Raw genomic sequence first — 16,503 nt, 5'->3', positions numbered from 1 at the left:
AACACTGTTCTTCAAATATTTATATAGCCATTCGTTGATATGTTACAACCCGCAGACGTTTAGGCTTCTAATTGTTTAATTCAATGTATGATTTGTAGTTCTTATTTTAAATAAATGTGTTAGGCAGAACATTTTGGACTTTCTGCACTGAAACAGAGATTGTGTGTGTGTGTGTGTGTGTGTGTGTGTGTGTGTGTGTGTGTGTGTGTGTGTGTGTGTGTGTGTGTGTGTGTGTACTTGTGTATGCACAAGTGTGTTAGACACTGAGGTTTTGGTAAAGGATTTGTTTGCACAGTAGTGACGGCAGCATTGATTCACACTCATCTTTGTCGATGCTTATAAGCCTCTGGATACATCATAACTGTGTGTATGTTTGTATGCCTGCATGTGTATGTGTGTACACAAACCTAACAGCTATATATCTGTAAAGACATGTATTTGAATTCCTATCCTTCTGTGTAAATGGCAAAGGTACATCTGTGCAAGTAGTCTGTGACAATGAGTGTGTTTGTTTTCGTATGTGGTCTCTGGATCTTTACTTTGTCGGCTTCCGAAACCACTTCTAAATATGTATTTATTCTTGTAAAGACCCTGATTGTGCCCATGTGAAGGCAGTTAAGCTCAGTTTCACAGGGTCTTTCAGCACCACAATGTCAAAAAATTCTCCACGTCACACACATGTATTAAGCTATAATCATATTACCTTTAAAATGGCATTTAACTGAACAGTACTATGGCTAACAGGTACTGAGTTCTCCATGCAGCTAGAGTAAGAGTTAGAGCTAGAGTGCTTTATCAGCAAAACCAATACACATATCCTACGCTACACTAAGAAGAATATGAAGAATATTTAGTGCGCTAACCTCAATGTTTTAGTAACAGTTTTTCTGTTAAGCAGTTGAAATGTTGAACATTGGACTCTGTGTTTGTCAAAGAAAAACAGGGAAAGAAAAGGCAGCAGTTACACACACATACACACACGTACATCAAAGCTGAGATTGGTTTCAGGAAATATTTTATTATCTGTACTATTCCAAAGCTGCTAATCACAACCACTCTCTTTCATCTTTGCACCACCCCCCCACCCCCCAACAACACCACCACCACCTCCTCCACCCCCTCCGATTCCATTCTCTGTCTCCCTCTATACTCCACACTTCTCTCTCCCCCGCCATCCCATGTGCAGGGGTACCCAAGTGTTGAAAAAGTCTAATCGAAAGGAGGAAGACGTTAGTTAAAAAGAAAGGAAAGAGAGGACAGAAAGAGTGCGTGTATCATTCAGAGTGTCCCTACAGGGTTCCGATTCTTCCCCTTTTTACAAGGCCCTTCCCGCTCTCCTTGCATTCCCTTTTCTCTTTTCCGCTGTCTCCTCCTTGCTCTAAAACTGAGAAGCGGTGAGCTAATTTTTCCTGGAGAATCCCAGTCGCAGTACCTATACTAACATTCCAAGGTGCTCGGAAATACTGGGAATACACAGCCTCCTGGTGTAGAGATGAAAGTGAACTTGACAAAACAGCAAGCAGCAGGGAAAACCTTGTTCCAATCATGCCCAAATCATTCCACAACAAAGGACAAGCGCTCTGGAATTGCTATAATCTCATATTTTACTGCTGGGCTGCGATGGGTTCTGCTGCGCTGTGGCTGTGTGTTTACGGTGTGACACAGTATTCAGGCTTTGGGTTCATGGTCAAGCATACACTTGTTTATTTGATCTTGCATTTCTCTGGATTTGATTAGGTCAGTTTTGTGTTTTCCATTTGAGCACAAATCAATATTGGGGTCCTTAAAAGATCCTAATAACATGGTGTTACTTATGTGGTTTAGACCTTATTTGAAAGGATTTTGGTTAAAACTTTTTTTTACATTGTTAGAAATAAATATATTGTCAGTTTTTAATATTGCAGTTTATGTGAGAATGTAATTTTACCAATGCAGGTACATGCAGAGAGCAGGAGTGAGCAGGAGTGACCAGGGTAGTGAGAGACCAGTGAAGAAAGGTCAGAAAGATGGATTGATAAAGAGAGAAAGAAATACAGTAAAAAGGAGAGCAGGTTGTCTTGCTTTAAACCTTTCTCGCACCTGTCTCATTCTCCTCTCTGCTTCCTCCTTTCCTTCCTGATTCCCTCATTCTCTCTTTTCCTCCGTGCTCTTTGTCTGATCCCTCCCTCTCCACCTGCTCTTCTCCCTCTCTCTCGCTCTCCCATATTTTCTCCACCCCTTTCTCCGCCCCTCCCTGCAGCTATTGGTGAAGCACCCACCAATCACAGCACAACTGGGACCTGAGGGACTACATATGCAAAATGCTGCTTAATATTCATGAGCCGCTATCGGGGCTTTAAGTCGTTGATTAGGACAGCAGCACAGCTTTCTGTCCCAACTGCCTGACTAGCTGGCTGTGTGTGTGCCTATAGCCCCCTCTCTCTCACTCTCACATACACACTGCATACACATGCTCCCTCACTTCTACGCACACACGCAGAGCTGATCAGTGCAGGCAGCGCAGAGCCCGGTAATTGTATTGCTCACTCCAAGTGGAAGGAAGGACCGAAAGAGAAGAAGATCAGAGAAAGAAGAGAAAAGAAGAGAGAGGAGAGATATAAAAAAAAAACTTTGATTTTTTTTTTTGTGTTTAATTTCTTGCCATTTACCCTGAGGAGGTTGACATGACAATGACCCGGTATCGCCGATGGATTCGGTAGGACACCCGTTATCCGAGTGTTTTTTAATGCACTCTGAACAAGAGTAGGTAAATTTTACCTTTTACTCTTATCCTTTTATTGATCATCCAACTTGTCATTGCCATTGTCTTCCACTGTAAGTGACTGTGTGAGTCAGTGAGTGAGTGTATGTGCTGGTATGCAGCGGAGGTGGCCGGCACCGTGTCAAGGTTGTTTCTGCTGTCAGGTAGCACGCGTTCACTCTTGTCTTTGTGTGTGTGTGTGTGTGTGTGTGTGTGGCTGCAGTATCCGGACAGCAGCTCTTACTTAGTGGGCAGAGGAGCAAAATTTCTGTCCCTTCACCTGAAAGTGAGACATACGCACAAACACACCTGCCTGCAAACACACATTGTTTACTCCATTTTCACTTTCGCTGTTTTCAACAACCACTTTACTTGAAGTCAGACTGTTCTTAGGACAAACTTTCTCACTACATGTCTGCATGCGTGTACCTGTGCATGTGTTTATGCTTATGCATGTGTGGTTTAAGTATGTGTTCATCCGAGCAGAGAATCCGCGAGATAACAGGGCATTAAGGTTACAGGAGCAACGTGTAGGAAAGGGCCCATAAGAGAGGAGGGAGAGGGAAAAGGGGGAGAGCTGCGCTCTTAAATGCCAGAGGAGGTAGAATTTCAGACGGGCAGCTCAGCGTGTGGCCCCGCTCAGGAATTAGAGACAGTCACACACACTCTCTCTCACACACACACACACACACATACACACACACACACACACACACATAAACACACGAGTGCTGCTGAGCTGCTCCTTTCGCCAGTGCTTTGCTCTTTTAGATGTATGTGCAAAATGCAGATTAAGTGATTGGCAGAGTGGACAGCAGTTTGCTTGATTAGATTATTGTGTGCACAATTATTTAAAAAACAAAATTAGAGCCAACAAACAAATGATTAAAGTATAGCAGTATTTGCTTAATTCTTTTCTTAAACAGGACAAGATAAAAACATTCCTGTGCGTGTGTGATTCAGTAGCCGGACAGACCTTTTTTGTCTGTATGTATAAAATTATTGGCATTCATCTTTTTGAATTTGAAAAGCTCATAAATGAAGCAAAGATTTTATGGTCATATATATATATATATATATATATATAAATATATATGTATAGATTTAAAACACATGCTTAGATTAAACCCATTTCCACTTAGAACTAAATTTGAATGAGTGACACTAAATCAAAGCCACAGTTTAAGTGTTTTTTTACGGTAGAGAGTCGGAAGTGGGAAAGCTGAAAGAACAAAGTCAGAGCAGAAGCTCATGCAAAATGTTGTACTGTAATATTTCCCAAAATGGTATTCGTAACATTTTTGAAGGAAATAGGCAATTTTTAATTTGCTTTCAGTCTTTCTAATCATTTGTGTTTTAAAGCACACCCGCCCCACTCACTCGTAAAGCATGTTGAATATAGAGGCATTTTTAAAAGAATAAACGGAGATAAACTGTACCACTACTTTACATTAAAATATTATTTTATTATATTTTTAATTTAAAAAATTGTCTTTTAACTTTCAGTCTGTTTGAATTAAAATGTCATTTAAGCAAATATGAGAAATTGCCCCTTCTGAGCAAGTAAATGCTTAAAGAGCACAAATTAAAACGTATGTGCAGGATTTTTTTTAATGATTATTTTATTATCGTTGCGGTATGACCAATCAAGCTTTTAGAGAGTCTGAGAATATCAGTCATTTCAGTTCCCTTTTTAGAGGGAATAACTGAATTTCCAGCAAAGCAAAATCTGAATTTAGGACACTTTACACTACAAGGTTTTAACCCTGTGGATTGCATCTGAACAAGCTTTCTCTACGTTGGTCCTTCAACTGCAAAACAGTGGGGTGGATTTTAAGGACCTGTAACGGCTCAGGTGTAAGAGTCTTGATTTTTTTTTTTTTTTTTTTCAGAATAAGACAAAGAATTCAAATTTTTCAAAAACTTCTGAACTGGATTTGCTCCTTAGTGGACAAGAAGTGTGAAAAGTGTGTTTAGACATCAAGCATCAATATGCTCACTGAAAAACACACTTTCCTGACAGACATTTAGCATGAGATGTCTCTGCTTTACCTGCATGTGATTCAGCAAGTGTACGTAAGCTGTTGCCACTCAAACGTTTTCTAGAGAGCCCTCTGGTCCCGTCATCTGTCCGTCCGCTCCTTCACACATCCATTCATCCATCCATCGATCCATCCATCCACCGTTCTCTGTTCTCGGCTCAGGCTTTCCCTTCTTTGCTCTAAGGCACTGCTTTCCTATACTAATTAAAATATTAGGGATAATGATGATCATACTGATAATAATAACAACAAGTACCACTTAAGCTGTTAACATAATTGCATTCCCCTCATGCCACCATATACATAACATTTGCATATCATTAAAATATATTTCCCACAGTGACTTTAGTGATTTTGGTGTTTTTAACAGTGGGTGTGAGGGAGAACGGACGGGTGGTGAGAACTGCACAGTGGCCGATCAGTCAGGCAAAGGTTTTGTAGTGCAGTAATGAAGAGAAGCACAAGGGAGCACAAATGATTTGATTAGGAATTATTCTCCAATCTGATGTGTCTGGATTTAATTCTTTTTAAATACATGAAAATGTAGACGAAAGAAATTATTTGTGATTGTGAGTAAAAAAAATAAAAATAAAAATCTGTTTCAGGTTAAACATTGTTGAAGTAGTTCATCAGACTAAATTTAGATGTGACAGAAAAACAAACATTTTTTTTTACTTACACTAGTATATATAATATAATTCAGGCATCAAATTTTCACACGTAATGTCGTGTTGCTTCTTGTTCTGCTGCGACAAATGCCACTGTTTTAGTTCACGTTTGGAAAAGTGCATTGGCCATCATACAGAGATGTACTTTTCCTGATTTTCCTAATATGGCAAACTACTTTATATGAAACTGAGAAAGAAATTCTATTGAGAAAAAATCTAACTCGAAGGCCAACCGTCTGATGCTTTGACCGTTTGTTGTTTAAATGTGCGACAGCAAAATATACATATGTTTAGTTATTCAGAATAAAGAGAAAATATGGCTTGCTTTTGATTAGACAATAAAGAGCATTTAATGGTTTTTTCCCATCTTTTTCTTTTCCTTAATCTTAGTCGCTGGACCTTATTTTTCAGCCTATAAAGGGGGATATGCAGCAAAGAGAGAGAGAGAGAAAGAGAGGTAAAGCTGACTGGAGGGAGGGACAGGGGGACCAAAGAGAGATTGCGTAAATTAAAATCCTTTTAATCTCCTTATAAAATCATTTACTTAATTCATCTGTCAAAGCATGTCAATATGTGCCGTGCTGATTTGCTGGCTGCGCGCGCGTGTGTGTGTGTCTGTGAGTGTGTGAGCGTGCACTTTGCATCTGTTTGTTGCCATCCGTGGTTTCGTGCCTGCATGCTCCCATTTTGTATGTGTGACCTATTGATGGCCTATATGAGGAAGTGTTGTTCTTTTTGTCTCTTTGCCCGCCTGTCTGTCCCTATGGAATTTGTTGTCTGTCAGTTTTTTTGCATTTGCCTGCAAACTCACGCGCAGAGAAACACACGCACTCGTGCTTACGGCGGCCTCGCTCTCATGTGAAGGGTCCGGGCATTCCAGTGGTAATTTGGTCCCGTAAAGAGAAAGAGAGAGGTAGAGAGTGTGAGAAAGAGAGAGAGAGAGAGAGAGAGAGAGAGAGACGCAATGAGAGAGACAGACAGAGCGAAGTGGGAAGGAAGGGAGGGGGTTTGCTTTTGTCTGACACCAGCACTCAGGAGGTCCGCTGGACACACGTGTAAGCATGAATGCCCACAGCAACGCACACTCTTAACACTAATGCATAACAATAAACACAGGTTTTACCATTTGCAGGTTAAAGTTATCAAAATTTTAAAAATGCAGTCGCTTATTCTTACACACACACACACATGCATCTACATATGTGGATGCAGATATTAAAAATGCATTGTCTCACACACACTTAGAAAGCCACTGAGAGATGACAGAGCAAAATGGGATGAGCCTTGATGATGTGAATTTGTCTGATTTATGTCCAATCCATCAGTGCTCTGTGTGTGTGAGAGTATGTCACGGGTCAGTGCCGGCCTTTATGTGTTGAAAGAGCAGTAAGGGAGACTGTACCAGATGTGACACACACACACACACACACACGAACACACACTGCAATTAGCCATTTCACCACATTGGTGGTGAATCTGTGTGTGTGTGTGTGTGTGTGTGTGTGTGTGTGAATGCACGGTTGAATGCCAAAGCGGTGATCAAAAAAAGAGAGAGAGAGAGAGAGTGATATATAGTGAAAGGCAGTGTCGCTCATCTTATCTCCTCTTCTCCTCTCCACAGTGCTCATCCTCTCATTCCCCACGTTCCATCATCCATACATCAAAATGTGAATTCAATTATTATTACTATTATCACATTCTATCAAATCATTTATGCTCCGTCTGAGAATTACTCTCCGTAATGCTGCTGACTTTTCTGTCTTTTCAAATCTGCTACGACCAAGTATATAGTTTAAAGAAATGCAGAATAAAAAGACAATGTTCTGCACCTGTGCAAATTTGAACTGTGTCAAAAGCACACAGGTCCCTTTGTAGATCCATCTGTTTGATCTTAACAAACATTGCTTTAAACTAAATTATGTTTTATTAGAATTGCTATATACATTGTGGGGTTTCTTTGGTGTGTGTGTTATTGTTTTCAGAAAAGGAGTCACTAAATTTGAATTTTATCAACTTCAACTAGATGAGCTATTGAGTTACGCTTTAGATCCGGTGACTGGTGTATGCATGAGTGTGTGCGTACCCATCGTGTTGTGCTTAGGGCTTCTAATGCTGCTCCTCAGTCCTAATAGGAGGAGACAGCGCCACAATAGAGCAGATTTAGATGGAGAGGTGAGGTGTGTGTATGTCTCTATGTGTGTGTGTAAAGTGTAAAAGTGTGTCCATGAGTTAAAGAGGATCACGAGAATGGTGAAGGTTCAAACCCCTTGTCTGTCTTTGGCACTTTTCTGTTGTGCTGCCCATGGGAGAGCCCTATGGTTTCGCTGCTTGGGTTGTTCTCTCCCTCTGCACAGCCAAGCTGAGAGTATGATTAAATTGTCATTGTTTCGACAGTGTGTAAGAGTGGTTCAAAAAGACAAAAAAGGGAAGATACAGTAGAACGGGAAAGGGATAGCTACTAAGAGAGAGAGAAAGAAATGAATGACCATGCCGCCTTCCGACTGACAGTGAAATATTCCTCCTCTCATCCTCCCATCATGCTTCATGTGTGTGCCTGATGGGGAGAGAATGACAGACCAGCCCACACCCCACCTCATGGTTTAGTTCTCTAGTTTTTTGCTGCTTTTTTCATCTGCCTTGCACTCTTTTTCTTTCACTCTTTCTATCTCCTGTCTGTGCACTTGGTTTCTCTCTGTGGCAACTTTATCAGATGCACCATACAAATAAACTACAATCACATGACGATTTTCAGAAGTATTTGTTCTTCCCAAATGGACTGTATGTTCAGATATTATGCTGCTCAACAAAAGTGTATATTCTTTGAATCAGGGAATTTTGATTTCAAGTTATTAGACAAGATTTTACACTGAAGATTGAATACTGAAGAAAGGTTACACTTTCTTGCTTCCTGCCCCGAACGTATTATTTTCATTAATTAAGTTTACTCCACCCGCTTCATTATACACAAAAAATGAAACGTACATAACAACATATATATGTATATTTACCTCATTATTCACAGCTTTGGGTGTTTTTGTGAAAAGGAAAATGTCTCTAACAAATATGTTGATCACACAAAGTAACTCATTTATTTTTTAAATTTTATTTAAGAAAAAAAAACAAGCCCAACAGCATCAGTCCTCGTTGGTCCCTCTAACTGTACCAACGGTTCAGCTTTGACACACATCCGTACATGTGTGAGAAGATGCCACGTGTTAATATACAGTTCATTATTTTGCACATGTAAAAACAAGAAAACTATGTGTGTTATTAAGGCCTTGTTTCTGTGCGTGTGTGTGTGTGTGAGTGAGAGCGCATTTGTGTGTATTAACTGCGTTTACGCTTTCACACAATAGTTAAATTGTATTTGACATTGTAAAAACTTTCACTTTTAGTTTGATGTAGGTTAAATAAAATAGTTCATATACGTTTATTGCTTTTTCCAAAATATCGCTCTATTTAAAAAAAACATTTTCATAGTTTCATCGCTGGCAACTTTAGAAAAGATCAGATGTTAAAGTATTTGGGCATGGAACATTTATGTGAATTATGTTTACATTAATTAAAAAAAATACTATAATCCTACATGGTAAAAACGCTTCTTTTCTTTAGGATACGTGTTCCTCTGCATAGCTGATCCGCACTTTCATTCATGGCAGTAGATAATTCATTTTCTCTTTATCCCTATCTTCCTTCACCATTCAGCGCCCTCCACCCACCCATAAGCGCACGCGCGCACACACACACACACACACACACACACACACACACACACACACACACACACACACACTCCTCTTCTCCCTCTACACACACCCCCCTCCCTTGTGGAACTGTCACCTTTCTGCACCCGCTCAGTCCCTATTAAGGCCGACAGCCCATCTGCCGCCTGCCCCGCTAACAGCTCCCGTCGCTAACGCTAACGTGCACACACATCCACATCCGCTCAGACACACACAGAGGGCTGCGTTCAACCCCACCTGCCCTGCTGCACATGCAGTCACACACAGAGCAACATCGTCAGACGTATATGTATATCAATATGTGCATCCCCTCAGTATTTATCATGATCTAATGATTCTTTCAATTACTTCTACTACTTGCACATTAAGATTTTTCAGGCAAGTATAAGGCAGAGCGTTATCAGGAGTAAGTATAAATACTATAAGAACCATGTAAATGATTTAGAAAAGTCAGCAATTTGCAACAAGAAGTGCAGAAATGACAATACTCAGAACCCACAAGTTTATTTGTGAGGAAGAAACTGATGGGATCATTGGGAAATTTTAATGCAGCAGAGGAGATCAGCTAGTCTTAAGTTAAGTTATTTATTAGTGTTCATATCTGTATGTTTATCCATATTTATGCATACAAATTGTCTGTGTAACTGCAAGACGTCACACTACCCTGACGAGAGGAGTAATTAGGTAGGGCAGTTGCTGCTTTGTGTATATGTGTGTGTGTGTGTGTGTGTGTGTGTGAGTGTTGTGGCATTTGCTCCCTTCAGGGATAGGTGCGTTTTGCATTAGCAAGAATGGCAACTGTCTCATCAATCACTGCATCACCATGTCACACACACACACAGACGCACACACACAGATGCACACACATACCATGGCATGGTCATTCTGTTCACAGATGGGCCAGCAACACATGAGTGAGTCACTGAGCATCAGAAAGACACCAACGATCTCCTTGCTTTCTCACACACACACACACACACACACACACACACACACACACACACACACACACACACACACACACTCTGCCACACATCCATAGTGTGTCTGCATGTGCTGGTTCTTGTGCTGCTTACATGTACTGACAGGAGCGTGAAATAGGTTAGGTAGAATCACATACATTAATGCGCCTGTCTTTTATTCTCTCCTTTACTCTACATGCATATTGAAATATTTATGATATGAGCTGTTTCTTACATATATGACTACTTGTGGGATTGAATTTTAAATTGACTTATTATTCGATGATGTTTAAAAATGTTTAAAATGTGTAAAATTCAGATTTTCATTTTACATATGTTTAGTGCTGCTGTGTATCTATTTTAGTATATGATTCACATGTGCTGAATTAAATGTTAAAAAAGAAAGGAAAAAAGCCTCATGTAAAGGATTGTCTGTTGGCTTTAAGATGCTTTTTTAATGAATTTCATTCTTCTGAAATGAAAAAAGAACTAGGAAAATCAGATTATGTGGTTATAAATTGATAAAGCAGAATCTCTTTCGGTAATCCTAAGCAGTTTTAGTCCAGGTTAATACAAATGTCAGACGGAGCTTTTTGTGGTTTCTCTAAAATATCATAATACAGACTAATAATAAAACTTTGTAAACTCAGGTTTTCTTTTCATATGTATTTCTCATGGTTTGTGATTTTTATGGTTTAAACCTAAATAAAGAAATCAATCAATAAATCACCTACTCTGTCTTCCTCATCCGTACTTGTTATGTTGGCGTTTGGAAGGATATGGAGCTCATTCAAAGGTCCCATATTATATATTATTATATAAGTTATTATATATTTAAATATATATGTATATTTGACAAGTTAATTTTAGTCTTGCATGTACCCAGACTGTTTCAGCTAAAAATAGCACACTGATATTTCTCTGATTTCAGCACTTGTCTAAACAGGCTGTTACAGCATCTCTAACTAATGCAGTTAAGATGCCTGCAGCCAAAATGAGACAGTTGAACCCAAATGGCTGGTAATAAATACACAGGACTTAAACTGTTGCATACAGTGCAAACCCAAATCAAGATGAAAACACAGTACTTGAAAACGCTGAACAATCTATAGCGTTTTCAAGCAAATACTTCATGTAGTCCGATTTCAATATAGCGCCTGTGGGCATACAATAAACGCTAAGGGTAATGTTGTAATATTGTTGCGGAGATACCGTCATTAAAAATAAAAGTAAATCACCTCGTCGTCTGTTTTTTAGATGTCAGAAGTGGCCCTCGTCTTCAGTCTTGCAACCCACAGCAAAGTATCTGGGGTACTTTGGTCACAGTGTTAGCGCACACAGGTGTGCAAGGGAGAAAATATTCATTCAGAATGTAAGAGGGCGGATCGGGAGACAGTCATCGAATTTTGCCGCAAACCTGAGTTACTTGTTCGGCCAGAAGTTTTTGATTGATTATAATTGTTTATAATTCTCAGCACCACATGCACCTCATAGTGGATATTCTTTAGTCCTTAGTGTGACACCAGAACCACTTCTCCCACCGCCACCTCCACCCAAAAACAAAAACACAAAAAACAACAGTATTAATAGTTGGCTGTCTATATAGCATTGTGACACTGCAACCAAAGCCAATAAGTGTTTGAAGCAGCAGCAGCAGCAGCAGAAAGATATCGATTCCTTCTATTCACCAGAGTGGAACTAAAACCTACATATTACACACCCTGGCCCTCCACCTCTCACTGAGCCAACCCAGCTCTGTGGATGGATATAGGGATGGCTGTCAGACAAGTCATTGGTCTGTCTACCTGCCTGTCTATGTGACCCTCACATAAACAGGAACCCACAGCGGGGCAACATCTCACACTCAGACACACGTGCGTATGTGGTGGTTGTTTGTGTTGTAAACACGTGTCTATGAGTTTGCGACACATACCAACATCCTGCTCTGTTTACCGATACACTTTGTTGGAGGAAACACACACAAACAGGAGTGTCACCGTAAAAAAAAAAAAAATAGAAAGACCTGAAAAAGAAAGATTATTTTATTCATTGTCTTTGAGCTTCGATGCATAGCCTGATTTCTACTTTTACATGTTTGGGATGAAATTATTAGTTTGCTTCAGCTCTGTAATTCTTTGGCAAAGTTTTAATATTAAATCAATAATTATTCTTAGGTTCATTGGGCTAGTATTAGGAGACATCATTATTATAATCGCTCTCATTAAGCAAAAGCATAAATGCTCAAAAGCAAGCACCTCTTCAGATCTTTGCACTATTTTTGAAGGATTGCTTTCTTACTATATGTTTTCTTTCATCTTTTACCAACTCTGAATTAGTATCTGTTTTTTCTATATTTTATCCACTGGTAGGAAACTGCTTTTCCTTCCACTTCCCTCTCTTCATTTCCCCCTGATAGTTTAAAAGTAGGGCATTCAGATCATTTTATTACAAGCCCAGCCATGACGTAATTTTTTCTTTTCTTTTTTTTGCTTCTTTTCTTTTTTTTAATTGTTTTCGTAAAGGATGCTTTTGATTCTGTTGCCTGTGGTGACCTTATCACCCCAGCGACTGCCCTGCTTCTGATGACGGCACTGGGTTTTATTGAAGGATGGCACTTCTTCCTCTGATGCTTTTACTTTTATATTTCCTCCATTTAAAAGGGTTTTTTGAGGTTAAAACTGGTCAAACTTGGGGACGAAAGTCTCATGTACTAGTTTAAAATTCTGATCTGTCCCCTGTGCGTCTGTCTGAGAGCTTCTCATCTTTCTGCCTACTTGAGATGCTCTCAGCAAATTGCCCTATGTGTAAATCTTGGACCTTTCTTTGTGTATTTATGTTTTTTCTTTTCTGCCTCTCTCTGTCCCAACTATGCAGTTGCATAAATCATAACAGTTTTTTTCTTACGTTTACGGAGGGCTGAATGAATGTGTGTGCCTGTTACTGTGCCCTTTCAAGCACGCTCTGTAATTCAGTGCTCATCCACTTAATTGTAATTTTGTATTGAAGATTTTTTTGTTTTTCCATTTTTTCCATTTCATTTTTGTTTCCTTGTCACTGTGTTGAGCTGAAGAAAGTATTTTATAAAAACAATAAAATTAAAAGGGTTTTGTGTTTAGTTTAGTAGTGTTTTGTTTACTACAGCGCTTTAACCTTTAATCAGATTCTGGTACTAAGAAAGCAGTTCATTTTTAGAAACAGGAACGTACAAAAATGTAACTTGTCACTGTTTCTATTTTTTTCTCCTTAGTTTTATTTTGTTATTTTACCATTGCCCCTGAACAACTGATTTCAGTGTCATTAGGTAGTTTTTGTGGCTTTTACGCAACACATAGGAGCCATGTCTCGGCTTTACAGTCCCACTGACTATTTTCCTACTTTTCTCTGTTGTATTGTCAGCGCCATCCTTATGTTTCTCACTTTGCTTCTGTCTACAGAATGAACTTATCGAAGGGGCCCTTAGTGAACAGCAGCAGTGAAGATAACTCCAAGTCGTCTTATGGTAAATGCGGCGCTGGCGCCTGGAGAATGCACCAGAGCTACGATCCACTGGAGGCCAACCACATGAGAGACGCACATGCCCTCTACAACCCCAGGTAAGGCAGACTGACAAGAAGACCACAGACACAAAAGAAGAAAGGGGGAATGACTTAAAAAGGGCAAAACAAAAGTGACTGTGAATCCATAAATCTACGTTGAGTTTTCTACAAAAGTCACACTTGACCTCTATAAACCTCGGAAGAAGAGAAAGAAAAGGCAAGCATTTGGAGACATCAAAAGCCAGTTTTTATTGGTCAGGATGTGTCCGTGCTTGAGACTATTTGGAGAGAACCAACTTTTCTCCACCATCTATTCAAATGTGAGGAGAACGACTGTGTGCATGTGTGTCTTTCTTTGTATATATTTATATATATAATTTATAATTCATATGCCTTATCAGTTATGTTTTTATATAGTATTTTACATTTTTAACAACACTTTTTATGTTATCAGCTTTACAAACCATCTTCCACTGTTCATGTCACCAGTATTTCTTTATTTTTATCTTTTTTTTACCTGCCCTTTATCGGTTTCTTTAAATAATTCCCTATAAATCCAAGTTAAGGGTGATCTTCAGTGTCGTTTGGGATCAAGAAGGGGTTCCCCATGGTACGACCAAGCCTTTAATATCTACTCTTTTTTTATTTCAAATCTTGGAAAACAAAAAAAATTCTCATTTAAACACCACAATACATACAAACATACAAATCCATTGTAAACTATATGTTATGATTAAACAGTGCAACTAAAATGAGAATATTTTTTTCCCTAGTATATATAGAGTATCACAAGAAATTTGGATTCAACTTGTGGCTCAAGGACACTTCAGTAGTGCAAATGCGTCGCAGTGCAGAGGCTTTAAATCACATCGTTTTGTTGAAGGACATTCTCTTTTACCATTACAATTATTCTCCATGCCATCTGTATGTGCAGTCAAACCTGAAGCATGAAAAGCTTAAACCAAAGTGAAATTTCGCTTTAAAGTTCTCCAACAAAACCAGTTCTGACTTTATGTTGTTCCGGGCAGGTTTTGCTGAGGGCTGTCTTGCTTTATTTTTAGAGCTTAAACTGTAAATACGCTTCTTGTTTCATGTTAAAACACAGGAAATGTGTGACGCATTAAATATAGACAAACGTTATGATATCCTTCCTCCTCCTCTTTTGAAAGTTCCTCGGGATAAGAGATAGCATGACATGCTCTCAAAGCGAACGTTTAACTGTAAGTATGCGCTTTCTATATAATTTACATAATTCAGGGGTATTGGACTAGTATAAACAAATAAGTATATTATTACTGTGCTTAGTGTTACTTGTTGTACATTATTTCACTTTAAAAACAGCTGAATATATATTTAATTTAGAATAGAATAGAATAGAATAGAATAGAATAGAATAGCTTTTTATTTAATTAATTTAATTTATTTATTTAAATAGGCTATATAAGAACCTACTGTAACCAAAAGTAGGTTTCCCAAACTTTGTCTGTCTGTTCTCCGGATCGTGTTTTCACTCTCTGGATTTTGGACATTATGCTTCAAGATCTCACTGACTAACTTGATTATCTTAAATGAACATTACTGTGATTTTTTTATGTTGTTATTATTGTTGTATTATTGCACATTCTTTAGGAACAATATTGATTAGTGCATTGTTAGGGTCTTGCGAAGCCCTTTAATTTTAAATGCATGTGTGTGTGTGTTCCCGTGTGCACTGTAGACTGGGAAGTTTTAGTCCAATAGGATTTCGGGGTTAGTCTGGGTCAAGCCAATTAGAGGTCTGGCAAGCCATTCTCACGCAGACCCTCGGCCAGTCACCAGGAGGAGTGTTAGTAGCACAATGTGAGTGTGTTGGCAGACAGTGAAGTCTGGTGATGAGAGGTGTAAAGGTTTGCCAGGGGCTATGGAGTCAGTCCGTGGCTTGAAGTCACACAGTACATTTGTGCACATGGATAGAGACACACTAGGCTCCAAAATGGGGAGCATTATTTCGCCTCTATGGTTCAAAACAAACTGCAAATTATATCGTTATTGTGAATTCGGCTGCCGCAAATATGCCAAGCCTACATGATGACATAACGGTATCCCCTAACTAAGGGAAAAAAAAACCCAGTACTGTGAAGTTAACAACTTGAGGATTTATCTCAAGACTTGTGCCGAAAAAATACAATCTGGGGATTTGCAATTCTGTTAAAATTTTTAGAATTTTATTTCTCCTGAAACCGAGCTCAGAGTAGTCCTTTCTCACAGCAGGCAGCCTAACTTACCATAAGAAAAGTGTCCCTCCCAGTAAGACCTAACTGTGGGACAGGAATACCAGGACTCTAAATCTGAAGCACTTGAACTCAGCCATAGTTCATTACTTGTTATAGTTTATTATTATTTATATTTATGTATGTCCATCTGTGACAAAGCAACACATCCAGTAAAAATAGTTTATTTTTTAAAAATGGCCTTGAAAAGCTAACACTAAATATTAAAGTACTAACACTAAATATTAAGGTAAAAGTCACCTTACCTCAGTTGAACCTTTACCCCTACAAACACACACACTCACACAAACACACGTTTTCACTTACACACACAGTAAAAGGAACACATTTACTTACACACACATGCACTATAAGATCACAGGAACACTTCCTTAGGATATCTGACCTCCAACTGTGTTGATGGGATTTGGTCGTGATTTATATGCACTCTCTCTCTCACACACTTGCACAGACACACACTTAAACAGCACACACACCGAAAATGAAAGAAATCCAGGTTCAGAAGGGACAATATTTAGAAATGAATTTAAATGAATTTAGAT

At 39.0% G+C, this 16,503-nt stretch overlaps 1 protein-coding gene across 3 annotated transcripts in view; it reads left to right on the top strand.

The window, feature by feature from the left end:
* Positions 1-2,389: 2,389 nt before the first annotated feature.
* esrrga (estrogen-related receptor gamma a) overlaps positions 2,390-16,503 on the top strand; it is a 73,214-nt gene continuing 59,100 nt past the window's right edge. For 2 of the 3 annotated variants that reach the window (XM_039611888.1, XM_039611896.1), the window contains exons 1-2: positions 2,390-2,742; positions 13,590-13,748. In XM_039611888.1, the coding sequence (XP_039467822.1) occupies positions 2,687-2,742; positions 13,590-13,748 (215 nt within the window). In that variant the 5' untranslated portion in view covers positions 2,390-2,686. Of the gene's footprint in view, positions 2,747-13,589; positions 13,749-16,503 lie in introns of all 3 variants that reach the window. The other variant, XM_031730924.2, reaches the window with a different exon arrangement.

The sequence above is a fragment of the Oreochromis aureus genome, linkage group 1, assembly GCF_013358895.1.
Source record: "Oreochromis aureus strain Israel breed Guangdong linkage group 1, ZZ_aureus, whole genome shotgun sequence".
Classification (NCBI taxonomy): domain Eukaryota; kingdom Metazoa; phylum Chordata; class Actinopteri; order Cichliformes; family Cichlidae; genus Oreochromis; species Oreochromis aureus.
Note: the sequence above shows the minus strand (reverse complement) of the source record. Positions and strands in the feature narration are given on the sequence as shown.